Source organism: Lottia gigantea, assembly GCF_000327385.1.
Source record: "Lottia gigantea unplaced genomic scaffold LOTGIsca_26, whole genome shotgun sequence".
NCBI lineage: Eukaryota > Metazoa > Mollusca > Gastropoda > Lottiidae > Lottia > Lottia gigantea.
In genome coordinates, this window is record NW_008708797.1 from 2,555,512 (window position 1) to 2,575,266 (window position 19,755).

The window sequence follows — 19,755 nt, forward strand, 5'->3', positions numbered from 1 at the left end:
TAGATGGTAAGTATTCATACTGTCTGCCCCTGTGAAATAGAAGATTATGAACAGTAAGTATTCATACTATCTGCCCCTGTCAAATAGAAGATTATAAATGGTAAGTATTCATACTGTTTGACCCTGTCAAATAGAAGATTATAAATGATAAGTATTCATACTGTTTGACCCTGTCAAATAGAAGATTATGAATGGTAAGTATTCATACTGTCTGACCCTGTCAAATAGAAGATTATAAATGGTAAGTATTCATACTATCTGCCCCTGTCAAATAGAAGATTATAAATGGTAAGTATTCATACTGTTTGACCCTGTCAAATAGAAGATTATGAATGGTAACTATTCATACTGTCTGCCCCTGTCAAAAAGGTAAGTCATTGTGCTTTCTGGCCCTGTCAAATAGGAAAAGGCAAGTCATTGTGCTATCTGACCCTGTCAAATAGAAATTCTTAGTTATCATACTGTCTGCCGTGTTTAATCGAATGATATTAATGATAATTTATCATATTAAGTGGCCATGTCAAATACAAGATTAAGAATGGTAAGTTATCATATTGTCTGTCCCTGTCAAATAGAAGGTTATGAATGGTAAGTTATCATACTGTCTGCCCTGTCAAATAGAAGGTTATGAATGGTAAGTTATACTGTCTGCCCTGTCAAATAGAAGATTATTTGTATTAAGTCATCATACTGTCCCTGTAAACTGACTGTAATTACTGTACATTGGTAAAGGTTTATTCATTGTTGTGTTTATTTTAGTGATTTTGGTTACGAAGGTTCTCATGAAAATGGTAAATGTAAACCATCATCATGGTTTGATCCTAATGAACCCTCTGTGGAATGTTCAGAAGGAAAGAAATATAATAAAAGTGTTGGGTAAGTATAGCTTTAACTGTAATAGTTGCAACAGACTTTTAGACCTTATTTTTTGGTTTGCAAAGGCAAAAAATGGTCTCAAAATGTGCGAAAAGTAAATAATTGGCTCTAAAAGGTGCATTTATGAAATTTTGTCAGGATTTTCATATGATATGAAAGCAGTTGCAAAATATTATTCAAAAATTTGTCACAACCTTTTCCGGCCAAATTTTGCAATTTTGGACCAAAACAATAAAGTATTTGTGCAAAGATCGATTACTAAAGAAAACAAAGTGGTGCAGTAAATTTTTGCCTTCATTTGCGGTTTAAACCGGAAATAGATTTTAACTTCCTCTTGAATAACTTCCAGTGCAATTGATAAAAGTTAACAAAATTATGCTGATTAGTATCCATAGTAATTCTAAAGCTGATTTTAAAATAAAATCCATTCAGGAAGTGATGCTTTGGCCCCATTTCGATTTTCTTGAATTGTGCGATTTTGATTCAGACATTGTGGCCGATCTGATTTAGATGATTTTGGTGTTAAATGAAAGAGCATAAAAAAAGATAAGAAACTAGGAAGATGATTTTTATACGCCCACATGAATATGTGGTCGTATATTGTCGTCACCCCTGTCCGCCAGTCCGTCGGTCCGTCCTGCCGTCAGTCCATCCGTCAACATTTCTTGTGAGCACTATAGAGACTACAGTTTTTATCTGATTTTGATAAAACTTGGTGTTATTGCCCTTGACTATGTAAAAACCCGTCAAAATTTGTTAAAAATAGTTTTTGAGCAGGATTGAAGCTACAGTTTTCAACCGATTCTGATGAAACTTGGTGTGATCATTGGAATTGATAAGATCTCGGACAAGTTTTAATTTGACGCATTTTCAATGAACAGTTTTTGAGTTATGGCCCTTGTTAAAACGCATCAAAATTTGTTAGAAGTAGTTTGTGAGCAGGATTTACACTACAGTTTTCAACCGATTCTGATGAAACTTGTTGTGATCATTGGAATTGATAAGATCTCGGACAAGTTCACTTGATGCATTTTTGATTAACGGTTTTCGAGTTATTGCCCTTGACTTTGTAAAAACGCGTCAAAATTTGTTTGTGAGCACAATAGAAGCTACAGTTTTCATCCGATTCTGATGAAACTTGGTGTGATCATTGGAATTGATAAGATCTCGGACAAGTTCTAACTTGACGCATTTTCGATGAAATGTTTTTGAGTTAATGCCATTAACTTACGAAAAACGCGTCAAAATTTGTTTGTGAGCACAATAGAATTTACAGTTGTCAACCGATTCTGATGAAACTTGGTGTGATCATTGGAATTGATAAGATCTCGGACAAGTTCTAACAAGAGATATTTTTGATGAATATTTTTTGAGTTATTGCCCTTGACTTGTTGTATTTGGTTTCGGGGAAGGGAGGGTTTGATATTGATTTTAAAAAATTTTGTGGAATTATTCAGCATAAATAATTTCTTCAATATGAGAAAATTCGTACTTTAGTCACTAAAGACTGTTTTATTATTTCTGACAGCTGCCAGTGCGCAAGCTATCTTTTAATTTCGCTTTTGCTTTTTTGCAATTTCCATTTGAATTTTTTTTGAAGGCTCACATTTTGTGACTTAGACCTTTGATGAGCTTGACCTTTACTGGGTCAAAGTTCATTGGCATTGACTATCAGTTGATACTTTCATATTTAACCTCTTCTTCTGGTTTTATAGCTGTCCAAGCTCTTTCTGACAATATATTACACAAGTTTTTTTCTTTTTGATTTTGTACAAACATACTGTAAATGAATGAATCTCTGCTGAACTGAAGAAGGTTTTTGCTGGGGCTTAATTCTCACTTGCTTGGGTCCAACCCCTGCAGACCTCACCCTAATAATGGGGCTGTTTGTAGTTAAAAAAAAAAAGGTTTTAGAATTTTCATATTTTTTACCTTGAGCTTTGTTGACCTCGACCTTTGTAGGATCGAAGGTCATTGACCTTGGCAATCTATTTGTACTTTCATATTTGATGACCAACGTCAACTGCCAGACCTTCCCCTTAACAAGGTCAAAGGTTATTGACCTTAGCAATCTGCTACCTGTTTTTGTACAGGAGGCAAACAGTACACAGTTTAAAAAAGGGCTTGCTAATCTTGCTAATTGAGAATATGGGTCATACAAAGGGCAGGTGAAAATTATGTATTATATATATGTTATTTGCGCACAATAAGAAATACTGAGATGAATCTTTTTTATTAACTTTTGTAGATATCGTAAAGTTGCTTCAGATAAATGTAAAGGCGGTATAGAATTATCTGATGTTTATAAACCAGTTGTTAAAGTTTGTTCTGTCGTAGCACCTAATGGTTTATCTTTACATACAGATAGTAATGTTATCTCAACTAATACACCTATTACTATTGAATTAACACAGGCTGGGGTAAATACTCTTCATCTAGTAGCCAGTTTGGGAATGTGAATACTTTATTTCCATAGAGCAATCTGATATATTCTATGTCAAATCTGTACAGCAGTACAACAGTGAAATCAGGATAAGAAAAGTATTTCATTTTCCTTTGTTGTTTTCAAGTGATAGTTTCATTACAATACAGCAGAATTTGGAGGTTGAAAAGTTTTTTTTGTGATGTTTGATAAAAAGTATTTTTGAATTTCTTTTAGGGATCAAGAATATCCACGAGCTATACATGGAATTTTGGTGATAATCAAACAAAGACTATTACTGGGCTAGAGAAATCAACTCAAATTAAACATACTTATAAAAAGTATGGCAAATATAACATATCACTTATTGCTAGTAATAATAAAGGAAAATCAGAAGCTCATCTCTTTATTAGAGTTGAAGGTAATTTTATACAGAAGTTATAATTATGAATAATTGATAAGAATAAAACCAAATCTATAGAGTATCTGAAGACGGTTAGCAGTAATAAAAAATGCCATGGTATATTTTCTTTTCCGACAAAGTCTGCCTAAATGTTCAGATCAATTCTCATAATTCTAGTATATCAGCTGTGTAAAACAATATTTATTTATAAATTACAAATTATATGAAATTATAAAAAATATATTGTTTATTAGTTCAATTATGTACCATTTCTATTGTTTGGTACAGTAAATTAATGAATATTTACTCTAGTCATCTTCTACAATTAATCAACAATCAAAGCTTGACTTTGGATTTGAATTAGTTTAAATGAAATTTTATCATTTGTGATTGGATCAAAAGGTAACTCTTATTTCTTTTGATTTTTTAATTTTAGAGAAAGTGACATTATTGATGCTAGATGTGCCCAAATTTACACAAAGTCAGAAATCTACCATGATAGAAGTATTTACTGGTTTTAGTTACTTTCCTTTAAGTAAGAATATTAATCATACATTATTTGTATGGACATGGGGCGATGAGGTGAATATTTTAATGTTTATTTATTAATTGTTTTTACTGTTTTTATGTCTTATGATTATTCCAAGACCCTGTAGATGAAGCAAGAAGTATAAAGTTTTGAAGTAACATTACATTAGTTCAAATCTTAAATGGCATCTCAGATATTAAATTTTGATTCCATTGGCATGACTATTTCATGACAGATTTTGACAAAGTAAATGTCTTTTTAATTCAACCTAAAAGTGAAGTAGAGTAATAATTCTATTTTATAATAAAACAATAAAATAAGCAATAATATAACTTTCAGATAATATTTTTGGATGGTAGTCAAACACTGATATCTGATATTTAAATGAATTTTTATTTATATAGAATGGTAGTAATCCTGAACTGTCCTGGTTAAAAACAATACATCATACATATAATAAATCCGGTCTATATCATGGTAGTGTAGAAACATTGAATTCTGTTAGTTCAGTATATAAACAGTTTACTATTCAAGTATTTGGTAAGTTCATGAAAACACACCTTTATTTAACAAGGACATTAACTTATATTCTCAAAGTTATTTCTACCAGCTAGTTCTTAGACAAACAAAATGGAAATGATGTTTTCTATACCCTTTCATAGGTAGGTGGACTAGAATATTGAGACAAAAAAATGACCAGACTGTCACAGGCAGACAGAGATTAGGACCAATGAAATGAAAAAACATTTTCATTTTTAGTGTTTTGTCAGAAACTGGCTGAGGATGAAAACATGCTAAACAGAGAAAAATCTTACTTTGATTATTATTCTAATATTACCATTCCATTGTTATTTTATCCTTTAGAAAAGACAAGTACAGTGAGATTTGGTTTTCTATCAAGAATTAATATATATAACTTTAATAGCAATCTTCAAACTAGAGTCTTATTTTTGAATTTGTTAAAAAGAGAGATCATGAATGTAAGTTTTGTTACAGATTTTTTTATTTACACTGGTGTCTTAATTAAAATCCATGGTTCCCCGTCTGCAATTTCTAAGAAAATTTCAAAGGATTATTAAGCCATGTTACCTTGATGCATGTTTTAGGACATAATATAAAGACTCATTTTCAATTATATTGATTCTGAAAATGTGTGCCACCACTGTTATGAAATACTTTCCCTCACAACATGGTAATTGTTTTTGGCACATTTGATGCCCATTTTACAGGCCCTAGGAATTGAAGACAGTAGACTGGATGTTCATCAGAATAAACTGGAACCATTCAGTGTAGATATAATATTAGTACCAGGTGATACAGGGGAAGTTAAACATGAAGATGTAAGTTCTTTAATTCTAATTTATTGGTGATATCAAGATAAGTCTATACTGAACAATCCTGTCGCCAGGAATGAATTGGTGATGGGGCTCAGATTTTGTACAATTTCGAGGTACCAAAAAAGGTATCAAAATCTATTGATCTATGGATTTTGTACAAACACACTGTAATTTGTAAATGAATCAATCTCCGCAGAACTGAAGAAGGTTTGGCTGGGGCTTAATTCTCACTTGTTTGGGCCCAGCCCCCACAGACCCCATTCTAATGACAGGGCTGATTCTGTAACAATTTTTGGAGGGTAATAAGGCACTTTGTAGTCTAGCATAAATAATTTGGACAATTATGATTAATACTCTTCTGTCAGGCTATATTCTCTGACATGAATAAGATAATCCATTTGATAAAGATTGCAGGGAAAACCTAAGAGAAAATCTTGAAATAGTAAGGATTTATAGGGGAAAGGGGGAAACAGGACCCTGAAAAGAAAGAAATAAGTTGAAAATCTGTAAGTTGTCTAGCCTGTGAAAAATTTTTAAGGAAGAAGATGTTACACTTAGATATAAAATTATATAAAATAATAGAATTGTAATTAGTTTTCTGTGAATGGAACATTTGAACTAATATTAAAAATCTTATCACATAATATGTCAGTACTGTGAGTGGTATGACATTTCTTTCTTAATTGGTATCTTGAAATTCAGAATGATTTTATGTATCATGCTATTTATATTGGCTACACAGATATTGATATCTAGTTTAAATAGTATGGCTTGTTTTATTTCTAGTTGGCCAAGAAGTTGATTGATATCGTTAATAATGGAGATTTAAGTGTTAATTTAGATGGCTCTAAAAATTCATTCCATCAGATACAAGTTAAAAGTGCCTCACTAATTTCAGGTATGTTTATATATTTATTATAAAAATAATAGCTAATTACACGAAATCACCAAAAAAATAATACAATTTTATTGATGAATACTTATAGAATATTTATTACTTTCAACGTTTCAATGTGATTCTCACACCTTCATCAGGAATATAATGTGTGAGAACAACATTGAAACGTTGAAAGTAATACATAAACTTATCCATCCATAAAATTGTTTTTTTTTAATCTATAACTCTGAAGGATTAACTTTGAAAATGTTTATACTTGTTTTAAAACTTTATGAATAGAGCTAGAAATTAGATCCCTTTCCTCCACACCCTAAACTAAAATACATATGGACAAAAACTGATTCTGTGATTCTTATTTAAAGGGACAGTTGCGGTATTTAAGAGGATTGATTTGAATCTTGAATATATGAAAATAGTCTCCAGAAGTACTAGAAATGTTTGAATATCGCATGATTCTCCTTCAAACTAGGAATTTTACTCACTTACTTACTTTACTATACCCATATATGTCTTTTCTGTATATCACATTTTGCATTAGGGCCCCATTTTCTTTTTGACTAAATCTCTATAAATGATAACTAGTGACATTTTAAAGGATGAGTGAAGAGGAATAATAAAAATCTTTGAATGTGATCAAAAACATTTTTCAATTTTTCAAGTAAACTCATACTTCTGTTAATTTCAATCGATGATTTTTAAAAAAAAACTTGGAGTAAAAAAAAAACACTTTTAAAATAGCCTTCATTGGCAGGAGTAGAAAATTAATGAGCTGGGCGATCATGTGACCTTGTGACGTCATTTGTGCCCAACTGAAGTAAATGGAGCACTATGCCTAGCTGTATTGCAACTGAAAGCAACGAGACCCTATACTATAATAATATTTGGCATGAAATCAACTGCTTTAGATGGATTCTATTGGTTTAAATTATAGTCGCGATTATCTAACAATAATAATAACGCAATAATAGAAAAAGGCTGTGTTCAACTTCGAAATCGTAATGCTGTATTAAAACTATAATATCGTAATCATTACTCAGCCATAATCAGAATGATCGCCATCGGCCTATTGCCACATCGGTCTAGCCTACATTTTTTTTTTCACTAAATCAGGCACAGGTAGATCTAATATATTCAGGCACGATGTTTACCATCGTAAGTAGTATGTTGTGTAAAACCCTGCCTCCCCTCCTCGATTGTTAGAGCCATAGGGCATAGGCCACACACTGCGGCATAATGTAAACAATATGGCAGCCAATCTCAGTTGGGCACAAAATTTACGAATGGTCATGGAAACGAATGAACTTTGTTGCATACTTTGAAAGGTGTTTTTAAAAGGTTTTTTTGCTATTCTAGATGGGACAATAAACCGAGGCTACAGGCTGTGCACATTAAAGATCCCTTGACAGTTGAAAAAAAAAAATAAAAAGAACAGGTTAATGCCGCAGTCCTGGCAAAATGTCCCTCATTGCAACCTGCATTAGCCTGCATGGTGCAGAAAAGTAGGATGTAAAACTCCATTCATTTCATTTATTTCAGTCATTCTTTAAGAAGATGAAAGCCCTATAATCCATTAGTGTAGAATATTAAACATTTAATTAATGATATGTATTTGTAGATATAGAAACACCAACCACTAATACGAATAATTCACCTAATTTACGTCCAGTATATATAGCTGTACCAGTATTGATTGTTATTGTTGTCTTGACTACTTTGGTTTTTCTATACTATAGAAGGTTAGAATTTAATTCATGTCACTTGTAAATACATTCTTTTAATATTGCAATACATGGACAGTGCTCAAAGTTAAGATCTAAGCATTTCAATGTTTGAGAAAGAAATGATAACTCATATGAAAAGATCTATATATAGGATTACATTGTAACAGGACATCATTCTCTTTAATAAGAAAATGTGTTTTTTTTTCAATATTTATATGGTAATAACAACCTAATAGTACATTATTTTTTAATTATCTAAATACCATCTCCAATAATTGTTATTTTTGTAGAAGTTATCGTCAAGCTAAGCGTTATAGTATGTTAAGAATTCATAATGATGAAGATAATGCTATGTTAGGTGAAGATGATGATGATGATGAACCACCATTGGATTTAAATCCTGACTTTGCTCGAGATAGAAATTATCATGATGATCAACTTGATCTTGGTTCAGGTATTTGTTATTTATTTTGAATTTATGTGTCCTATGATTGCCTCTTGCCTTATAAACTATGGTTTATAAATATTTGAACAGATTTATGAACCATAATTTGTTTGTCATTTGTTTGTCATAATTTGTTTGTATTCTTTGCTGTAGAAGTCTTGAGGTTCATAGAAACAAGAATTTATGTACAGTACAAACTGTATTAAGAGACCTCTCAAAGGAATAATGGAAAACAGTCTCTTAATGGAGGTGGTCTCTTAGAACAGAATCGTGTTAGAATAAACACCACAACTATTTTATTTTGACAGTCATTTTTATACGCCCACATGAAATGGGGGGAGTATATTACATTCACATATGTCCGTCGGTCCGTCGACATTTGCTCGTAAACACTCAAAAAGACACAATTCTTGACGGATTTTGACGAAACTTGGTATGAGTGTTCGTAATTACCCAAGGATTAACTCTATTGAAAATCAGAAGAATCGAAAAATATTTAGTATGAGTTATTGTCCTTGTTCTTGAAAACGCATTCAATTTTTAGCTCGTAAACACTCTAAAAGCACAATTCTTGATGGATTTTGACGAAAGTTGATGTGAGATCACCCAAGGATGAACCCTATTGAAAATCAGAAAAATTGAACAATATTCAGATGAGTTATTGCCCTTGTTCATCAAAATGCATCCAATTTTTAGCTCGAAAACACTGTAAAAGGCATGATTCTTGAAGGACTTTGACGAAACTTGTGTTTGTTATCACCAAAGGATAAACCCTATTGAAAATTTTTAGAATGAGTTATTTGCCTTCTAGAGTTTTCACAAGCTAAAAATTTAACATGTTTTCAAGAACAAGGGCAGTAACTCATACTCAATATTATTCAGTATCGCCCTTGAGTTTAAAAGAAGTGTATGACTGAAGGTTGAATATTTCATGCTGGTGATAGTTACTGTACTGCCAAATATTTGTATTCAAAATCAAAGCTGCCAGTTGGCATATATTAATTTGGTGTGATCATTTATATTGATGAGATCTTGGACAAGTTGGGACTTAATGATTTTTCGATAAATGGTTTTTGAGCTATACCCCTTGACTTGGAAAAAATGGTTCAAAATTAATTCCTGAACACAATAGAACTGAACTACAGATTTCTATTGATTTTTATGATGAATGAAATGAAATTAATGGAGTCTTTTTATTTATATTGATGAGATCTTGGTCAAGTTCACAATTAACAATTTTTTGCCCTATTAGAGCTGTGTGATTTAATAATTTGTTGTATTTGGGTTATTGATATTGATTTTAAAAAATTTTGCGGAATTACTCAGCATAAATAACGGGCAGTAAATATATAATAATATTTATATATCATTGAAATTCGTACTTAAGTAAGTCACTTGCCTGGCAAGCTATCTTCTTTTCCATGTGTCTTTTCTTAATTGTCCAAGTTTAGTAGGTATGCAGGCTGGAAATGGCTCTGTTGTCTGAAGATTGCATAGCATGATTCTCTGGGTAACAACATGTTTTTTTCTTGTTCTGTTTAGTGTTTCTATATAGCTTTGCAATTGCTGTAATGAGCACTATTCAACAGTGAAATTATTTTATTATTGTATGTCTTTTTATACGCCCACATGAATATGTGGTCGTATATTGTCGTTGTCCCTGTCCGTCGGTCCGTCCGTCAACATTTCTTGTGAGCAATATAGAGACTACAGTTTTTGTCTGATTTTGATAAAACTTGGTGTGATGCTTAAGATTGATAAGATCTCGGTCAAGTTCAAATTTGACATATTTTAGATGAACGGTTTTTTGAGTTATTGCCCTTGACTTTGTTAAAACACGTCGAAATTTGTTAAATATAGTTCATGAGCAGGATTGAAGCTACAGTTTTCATCCGATTCTGATGAAACTTGGCATAATCATTGGAATTCATATAAGGTCTCGAACAAGTTATAACTTGACGCATTTTCGATGAACGGTTTTTGAGTTATTGCCCTTGACTTTGTTAAAACGTGTCAAAATTTGTTAAAAATAGTTTGTGAGCAGGATTGAAGCTACAGTTTTCAACCGATTCTGATGAAACTTGGTGTGATCATTGGAATTGATAAGATCTTGGACAAATTCTAACTTCACGCATTTTCGATGAATGGTTTTTTGAGTTATTGCCCTTGACTTTGTTAAAACGTGTCGAAATTTGTTAAAAATAGTTCGTGAGCAGGATTGAAGCTACAGTTTTCAACCAATTCTGATGAAACATAGTGTGATCATTGGAATTGATAAGATCTCGGACAAGTTCTAACTTGAAGCATTTTCGATGAATGGTTATTGCCCTTTACTTTGTTAAAACGTGTCAAAGTTTGTTCGTGAGCACAATAGAAGCTACAGTTTTCAACTGATTCTGATGAAACTTGGTGTGATCATTGAAATTGATAAGATCTCGGACAAGTTTTAACTTGACGCATTTTCGCTGAACGGTTTTTGAGTTATTGCCCTTGACTTTGTAAAAACGCATCAAAATGTGTTGGTGAGCACTATAGAAGCTACAGTTTTCAACCAAATTTGATCAAACTTTTTATGATCATTGGAATTGATAAGATCTTGGACAAGTTCTAACTTAAGGTATTTTCAATGAACGCTTTCGGAGTTTTTGCCCTTGACTTTGTAAAACGTGTCAAAATTTGTTTGTGAGCACAATAGAAGCTACAGTTTTCAACCGATTTTGATGAAACTTGGTGTGATCATTGGAATTGATAAGATCTCGGACAAGTTCTAACTTGAGATATTTTTGATGAACTTTTTTTGAGTTATTGCCCTTGACTTTGTAAACATGCGTCAAAAGTTGTTTTTTGCCCTTGATTAGAGCTGTGTGATTTAATTGTTTGTTGTATTTGGGTTATTGATATTGATTTTAAAAAATTTTGTGGAATTACTCAGCATAAATAACTGGCATATATATATGTAATTGAATTCAAACTAATAAAATTTCTTCAATATGAGAAAATTCATACTTTAGTCACTAAAGGCTGTTTTAGCCATTCTGACAGCTGCCAGTGGGCGTATGTTACATTGCCTCGCAAGCTAGCTTCTATTATATGGCAGTCTTAAGAAAAGATAAGTCGTTATTTTAGCTTTCAAATGAGGATAATTTTGGAATGTGTCCCATTTTTTGGTAACAATAGGTGTGTTTTAAAGTTGGAGACAATTTTTTTCTTGGTACATTGTAGGGAGTCATCTGGTTATGGTAACTGGAGGAAGAAATTCTGATGAAGAATAAAACAGCATGATTATAGGTTGTGATCACAAATCTTCAACACAAAACCATTTATTCTGAAGCTTCAACACAATTCAGCTTATAGGAAATGACAAAGCAGAAACCTTAAGATGCTGCTTCCATTAGTTTTCTTAAAGAAAAACTGGTCGTGTGTAAAGTTTGTAGTTAATCATTGAAGGAGATGTATATATATTTGTTTGACTATTTAATAGTTTTTTTTAATATCATTTTTCATTTTAAGCAATTTTTGTTAATTTAATCTCAAGAAGCCAGTTTAAGCTTTTAGTGTACAAATCTTATCTTGGATCGCTTGAGATCCTTACAGGATAGGGACATAGCTAAAAGTCATATTTGTTGCTTCTCTTTTGTAAACTGAGACAATTTAGAATAATTGTTTTAATTTGTTTTAATTATCCATTGAGATAATATTTCTTTAAGAAAAATAAACATCTCAATAGAGATATTGATGTTCTGTAAATAATTTGTATTTTGAAATAGTTAATATTGTTTAATTCCAAAATTTTATGTATATTTATAAGTATCTGGGCCCCCTTTCTCAATAATTAGCATGACTTAAGACTGAACGTAAAATTGTCGTAAGTTATCGATTACGTGTGTTTCTCAAGACTATTGAAAGTGTCATGAATAATATTATGATAAGAATGGGAGTACAAAATTTGACATGACACAAATATTTATTTGACATATCATCTATATTGTCTGATTGTTAATGTAATAGTTAAATCATGTTAAGTAAACTTTTAGAGAAGTGGGTGGAGGGAGTGAAGTGAGTGGGTATTTGATGACCATTATGTATGGTTTTCAGTGTTATTATACAACTGTGATACTTGAATCTTATGACCCTCCATTAATTAACACAATTTGTATACTTTAACATATTGTGGGTGACCGCTTGAAACCTCGTATATGCTGTGTTTGGTCATTTTGACTTTTTGATACCGTACGAAAGCTCGTAAAAGCACGGATCTTATGAACAAATCCTCGTATTCTTAGCTTGATTCTAAATAACTCAAAAAGCGCTAATTAAATAACACGTATATAAACAGTCAGATTTAAAACCTCTTTAAATATATTATTATACGAGGTTGAATGTTCCTTTTCTGCGTATGAAGATGAAAAACCTCGTATTCTGTATTATTATACGAGTTTTTGGTTTTTGGTGATTTCGAATTGTTATACGAGGTTTATATTTTCCAAGAATGAAAACCACGTATAGCGGTAAAAAAAATAATCAAAAAGATTTTAACAAAATACGCGTACAAATAGTTTGTTGCGTTTTTCTCGAAAAGTAATTCCGCGTCAGATATCGTTATACAAGGTTTCAAGCGGTCACCCACGATATTGTGATGTTATATTGTTGTTTCAATAAGCAATTTTCTAAATATTGATTCTGCCTCGTATGGATTAGACTGTGTTTATTGTAAGTTATCTATTGATATTATTAACTACAGTAGCACACAGAACTAATTAAAAGGCACATGTGCTTTCTGTTGAATCCGAGGCTCATTTTTGACCTGTTGTGGATTTACATGTACATATCTCAATTTTAGTGAACAAACAGGACATCAATTTTGAATATATTTATATACTTGATCAGTCTATAATTTGTTGAATCTCATGTCAATGTTTGTGCCTTTTTTTACTTATGACTTTTTTTTATATAATCAATTAAGTCTGAACTTTTTACACACATCCAGGGGCAGACTGAGGAATTCAAGGGCACTACAATTCAGATTTCAAAATAAATTTGAATAAGCATGAATGAATTGAAAATATGATAGCCTATAATTCAATGAGAAAATCCTAGTAAAAGTAGGGTAAGGGGAAGAAAAGATTAGTTGACATTAGAGCCTAGAACTGCTCAGTTATCCCCTGCATACATCAGTTATTTATTCACATATATAACTTTATTGCGACTATTGCCTTCAAAATTCACCACATTTTTTGTCCCTTCTATATAGCCGATCTTAGCTCATTTTACTGTTTACATTCCAGTGTTATTATTAAAAGTGTGTAGGTTATTTCTCTTCATATTGTTTATGTTAATTTCTGCTTCATTGTAGACAAACAGGCTTGTAATATCAAATTGATTACAAACTCTTTGTTAAAGCCAACCTTGTAATGTAATAGCTGATTAAAATGCAGATCTAGATGCCTCATTTGGTGTTTTTAAGCAAGTTACCAAGACATAACTTTAATACATGTGAACTAATGGTATTAAAAGAAGTTCATACTGCCAAAGCAAAAATAGTGGGCCAACTGTACAACTCAATGTTTTAATGAATATCCCAGAATATAAGGTAATTCTGTTTCTGAACAGTCTGTTTCAAAAGGCACACATCCTTGAGAATAATTTTCCTTTTATTACATGTGAATTAGTGGGTTTTATTAGCAGAAAGATTGAGGATTTGATTGGGTGTAGATTCAGAGTGACTGCTTTTAACCACTTGGCTTTTGATTTTGTGTAAATTATATCAGTTAAAGGTTAATAAACACCAAATTTAACCAGTTAATCCTTATTTTTTACGCCCACATGAAATAAGGGGCATAAATTGTCAGCCATGTCCATCCGTCCACAATTGCTCGTAAACACTCTACAAGGCACAATTCTTGACCAATTTCAACGAAACTTGGTAAAATTGTAATTACCCAAGGATGAAACCTATTGAAAATCAGAAAAATCGAAAAATATTTAGTATGAGTTATTGCCCTTTTTCCTAAAACACTCGTAAACACTCCAGAAGACACAAATTTGAAGGATTTAGAAATGAAATGAATCGAGTTTTACGTCCTACTTTTCTGCACCATGTGGATTACACCATGCAGGGTGCGATGAGGGAAATTTTGCCAGGACAGCGGCATAAGCCTGCTCTTCTTCGATTTCCAATTGTCGAGGGATACCCAGCCTGTAGCACACGAGGCCTCGGTTATGTCTCATCCAAACAACTAGACGCTTTTTCCATGTCAGCCTCTCTTACCTGCATCACTGACAGGGGGAAACCGGGTTGAAAAATCAGAAGGGATTATCTAGACCTATTCCGGGATTGAACCCTGGACCTTCAGGTTAGCGAGCAAGCGTCTAACTCACTGAGCCACCGCGGCTCAATGAAGGATTTAGATGGAACTTGGTATGAGTATTAGTAATCACCCAAGGATGAACTCTATTGAAAATCAGAATAATCGAAAAATAATTAGTACGAGTTATTGCCCTTGTTCTTGACACGCGATTAATTTTAAGCTCGTAAATGCTCTAGGTTCAATTATCGACAGATTTTGCGAAATTTGGTTCGAGTGTTTGTTGTCACCTAAGGATGAGCCCTATTGAAAATCAGAAAATTAATTCGTATGAGTTATTGCCCTTGTTCTTGAAAATGCGTTGAATTTGTAGCATATAAACACTCTGAAAGGCACAATTCTTGATGGATTTTGATGAAACTTAGTGTGGGCGTATGTAATGAACTCTATTGAAAATCAGAAACCGAAAAATATTATTGTCCTGGTTCTGTAAACACTCTAGAAGGCCAAATTCTTCACAGGTTTTGATGAAACTTGGTAATATTATTCAGTATCGCCTCAAAAGTTCAAAAGTGTATGTCTGAAGGTTGAATATTTCATACAGGTAATTGTTACTGTACTGCCAAATATTTTAATTTAAAATCAAAGCTGCGAGGGGGCGTATATTACCTTGCCTGGCAAGCTATCTTTCAATGTGCACCCATGTGTGTGTAAAGGGACAAGAAATGAGGATAAACCGTTGTCTTGGTGACTTATCCAAATATCGGCCATCTTCCATGAAATAAAGGAATTACAGTGGTCAAAGAATCCTTGATTTTACTGATCCACATCCCAGACAACTCTGCCAATTTTCAGGACTTAGTTTGCAACCTTTTTATATTCCCTTAAAACTGTTGTCAATGTACTACCTATCCCCTTTCCAAACATTAACCGTTACATATATTACAAAATCTATCCAATAAGGGCATTTCAGGAGCTAGTATGAAAAACAATTTTTCTTTACAATTTTTTTAATTTAAGAGGTTTCCATAATAGATTCTTCAGTGTGTTTTCCTTTATCAGCCAAACCTTTACGGGAAGCAGCTTTACGTTCTAGAATCTTCTTCCTATCTTTATCCATTTTCAATTTTACAACAACAACCTGAAAATAAATATGAATCGTTTAAAACACAAATCGCCTTATTTCATACTCAAGATATTACCAAAATATTGTGCAAAATTTCAACTAAAGACGGTTTGACAATGAAGTGACAACAATATGTCCATTTTCATTTCAACAATGCCCTTTACTAGTGAGAAGCATTCAAATCGAAACTTTATCATCATGCTTCTTAAAAAATAGCTTGCCACGTAGGGTAATATATGCCCAAAGGTAGCTTTGATATAAAAATAAAATAAAAATAAATAAAAATATTTGACTGTACAGTACCAATCACCGAAAAGATTTGTCAAAAGAATCTAGCCTCTTATATTGCGTTCAAAAAGTTGAGGCAGCTCAACTTCAAACCGTTCTTCGAGACTGGTTTATATTTTTTTTGTGGGCGTTCAGACGGTTAAGCCAGCTTGGATATTGACCTGGATTTCATCGGAAAGTTCAGAGGTCATAATGCCGTTACGCATGCGCATTATGTATAAACGACAATGGCGGAAAATTGTTAAGAGTAATGCGCACGCGCAAATATCCGCCTTGTTGTTAGCCAGTTGCATTCAGAGGGACAAGCTAAGCTGCCTTAACATTCCAAGACAAGTTTCGAGCCACCTCCAAAGTAGGTGCAAGTTAAGGCAGCTTAATTTCAACCTATCGCGTTCAGACGACTAAAAAAATGGGCTCGAAGAACGGTTTGAAGTTAAGCTGCCTTAACTTTAGTCGTCTGGATGCATTATTAGTGTTATGAGATAAAAAATAGCGATGTCATCGTAACATGCTCACATTTGTAATGGCAGCTAATTTGTCCAGGAGGTTGACAAGAGTTATCAGTAAATGAATGTTCTGTATGGGCGTATAAAAAGGTGAAAACTCCAATGAGCTATGATTAGCTTACAACTTACTTTTGATGGATGAATACCAACATGAACTGTAGCTCCATTAGCTTTCTCACGTTGAATTCTTTCAACATAGATAACATACTTCTTTCTGTAAACTTGTGTAACTTTACCAACTTGTTGCCCTTTGTAATGGCCTCTAACAACCTAGAAAATAAACTTTATCAATGACTTACCTAGTATCAGATCTAATTAATCAATAACACATAAAATATTTTTCAACATCCTCGAATTTGAACCTAATTCATAATTCCAACAGTTCTAAACCTGAAGAAATGGGACATTAGAAAAAAATTTAAGATAGTAACCCTGGCTGAAAGTCCTGCTAGGATGGTGAAGACAATGTGTAAAACTTTCATTGCAAGATTAGACTCATCTTCACAATGGTAAGGTGTTATGTCATCTTAAACCTTGACTGAAATGGTCCACTTTCTTATTTCACAGAAGTTTGTGAATGCATCAACTTGATTAGATCCTACGCAAGTGAATACAGCCAATCGGACCGAGTGTAAAAAATAAAATTATTCTAGCTTACAATCCAATCAAATCATTGACAGCGAACAAGAAAGTGGGCTATTACAGTCTAGAAATAAGATGAAGACCGTTGTGAAGATGGGTAAGTATTGGACTTTCAGAGCTAATTTTACCAAACGGATACATATGGAGAAAGTTGAATGCACTGTCAAAGTTGTCAAAGTTATCAAGTAGGTAATAAGCTAACAGAAAAATTGCGATTACTATCATAGCCAGGTAGTAGTCTGACTAGCCCCTGGAAGAATATTCTTGGCCAAATATATAGACATCAATACCTGTACTTCATCATCTTTTCGAATTGGTACACTTCTAACATTATGTTTAGTTCTTAATTCTTTAGATACAGGGGCACTCATAATTTTCCTTCTGATATTTGAAGGAGCTGTGAAATGCCTCTTTCTGTTCTTCCTCCTGGAAGCTGATACCAATTTATTAAACTTCATTGTTCAGGTCTTAAATTGAAAGAAAATAAAATCAAGTGTCTCAAAAAGTAAAGAGATATTGTATATTAAATAGAGCCCTTCACAAGAAAAGAATGTTGTCTTCAACTGCTTACAGGAATATATTTTTTGCTTGATGTTTTCCTTGTGTGCAGTGCATATTGACAAAATTTATCAAGTTAACTTGTCAACAAAAATAATTTGATCGGTAAGCATATTCATATCCAAGAATTTTATTGTTTATAAAAGACAGCCAATGGTAATTGACCAGTTGAATGTAACCAGTTGACTGCAAACTTCGTCAAACATTTTCATTCTGAATGTAATTGTTTTCTGTCATTTCACTTATTCAATCAACCCAAACTACCAAAAACAATTTGTCTCTGGAGTCTCAGTTATGGTACTTCAGGAGTTGACGTATCCATTCACATAGAAATGATTTGCAAATACAATTCTGTAAACATAGTAGAGCTGGGTTTCGCCAATCATGTCAAGAATGGTCACGATACGAGGATTGAAGTAATGGGACAATCATGAATATTATATCTTCAAGGGTTCCTTTTTTTTTTTTATTAATTCACAACTTTCTAGTCCAACTGTGATATGTGGCAATGCAGTTGATAGGAGTGGTTAACGTTGGCAGTCTTATGAGTAGTTTCTAACAAAATTTGTGATTCCATTCATTAACTTAAATAAATATCCCAACTTTTAATGGAATGAAAGGTATCGTCAAGTATCATTCTACAACCTCACGACGTAAAAAATGTATCATGGCATGATGTCTCACATTACATGCATGCAACAATTTGATTCTAAAACTATTGCTCTAAGGCATCGGTGATATACATATAAAAAGATTCATTCAGAAGCCACAGTGGTCTGATCACAGGCCCTTGAAGTTCTTTCAGTATTAATAACATAGACTTGCGACAAGTCTCGCAAGTGAATACGCCCATCAGCAGCTTGATAAAGAGCTAAATATGAACTGTAAAACAAACTCTATATCGTAGCCTGTAGAGTGAGCACAAGCCAAAAAGTGTTAAATAAGCGATAGAGTTTTATGCGATATTTTTCAAGAAAATCACCAAATTCAATAGTGCACTTCTTCATAATGATATTGATACACATACAAACAATAAAAAGAATCCTTGGAGAATTGTAGTCTTTAGGGTGGGGATAAGCATATTAGTGAAAACGCGATATCAGAGTTTTAAGCAATAACTCTGATATCTCTGAAGAAAAACACTGGATCATCACCAAATTCAATAGTGCACATCTACATAATGATATTGACTACAAAAGATCAAAAGAATCTAACACGAGGTAAATGTGAACAGACAAATGTGAACAGACGGACCGACAGACCGACGGACTGACTGACAGGGGCAACCACAATATGCGCCCATACGTATGAGCGTATAAAAATATAAGCAAGGTGGTGAAAATAGTGTCAATTTATAGAAAAACAAAGGCTTTCAAAGGTACAACAGGCACAAATGTAACCAAAGCTGTTTATCTGTTCTTGAGAGACTTCTCTTTACTTATTTGGTGTTTTTGAACGAAGGACTGCTTATGGCTGCAGTGTATTTTTTAATAGAAATTGTGGTCTGATCGTACTCGTGTGCAACAACATTTTCCAAGATAACATAAGTTGTACAATCCGTTGCGTTGGACATCATCAAGGTCGTAAAAAGATCTCAGAAAAATTAATGATAAGTAGCCTTAATTTGATTAATTTTTCTCCTTGAAAAAGTGACGATTGGTGTGGATTTAGTTGGCCAAAGAAGAAATGTCGTACCGTT

The 19,755-nt window shown here is 32.8% G+C and overlaps 2 protein-coding genes across 2 annotated transcripts; one reads left to right on the plus strand and one right to left on the minus strand.

The window, feature by feature from the left end:
* Nucleotides 1-517: 517 nt before the first annotated feature.
* On the plus strand, nucleotides 518-14,432 carry LOTGIDRAFT_232214 (hypothetical protein; the record flags this gene model as incomplete). Its single annotated transcript, XM_009056069.1, has 12 exons — nucleotides 518-588; nucleotides 760-876; nucleotides 3,125-3,296; nucleotides 3,536-3,719; nucleotides 4,138-4,283; nucleotides 4,635-4,770; nucleotides 4,990-5,210; nucleotides 5,460-5,570; nucleotides 6,354-6,465; nucleotides 8,081-8,201; nucleotides 8,477-8,640; nucleotides 11,854-14,432. The coding sequence occupies 12 exons, from the start codon at nucleotides 518-520 to the stop codon at nucleotides 11,901-11,903; spliced, it is 1,605 nt and encodes a 534-aa protein (XP_009054317.1). The 3' UTR covers nucleotides 11,904-14,432.
* Nucleotides 14,433-15,928: 1,496 nt separating this feature from the next.
* LOTGIDRAFT_189002 (hypothetical protein) lies at nucleotides 15,929-19,716 on the minus strand. The gene is made up of 4 exons (XM_009056070.1): nucleotides 19,571-19,716; nucleotides 17,789-17,965; nucleotides 16,986-17,126; nucleotides 15,929-16,077 (listed from the first exon to the last, which is right to left on the minus strand). Exons 2-4 carry the CDS (start codon nucleotides 17,954-17,956, stop codon nucleotides 15,952-15,954), a joined length of 435 nt encoding a protein of 144 aa, XP_009054318.1. The 5' UTR covers nucleotides 17,957-17,965; nucleotides 19,571-19,716; the 3' UTR covers nucleotides 15,929-15,951.
* Between the last annotated feature and the right edge of the window lie 39 nt (nucleotides 19,717-19,755).

What these genes read in the sequence shown, in the direction of transcription:
- LOTGIDRAFT_189002 (XM_009056070.1), bottom strand. Translation starts at nt 17,956, where the DNA reads ATGAAGTTTAATAAATTGGTATCAGCTTCCAGGAGGAAGAACAGAAAG. An exon ending in GAAAAGATGATGAAGTACAG is followed by an intron (nt 17,127 to 17,788) that starts GTATTGATGTCT and finishes TTTATTTTCTAG; the next exon opens with GTTGTTAGAGGCCATTACAA. An exon ending in TTGGTATTCATCCATCAAAA is followed by an intron (nt 16,078 to 16,985) that starts GTAAGTTGTAAG and finishes ATTTATTTTCAG; the next exon opens with GTTGTTGTTGTAAAATTGAA.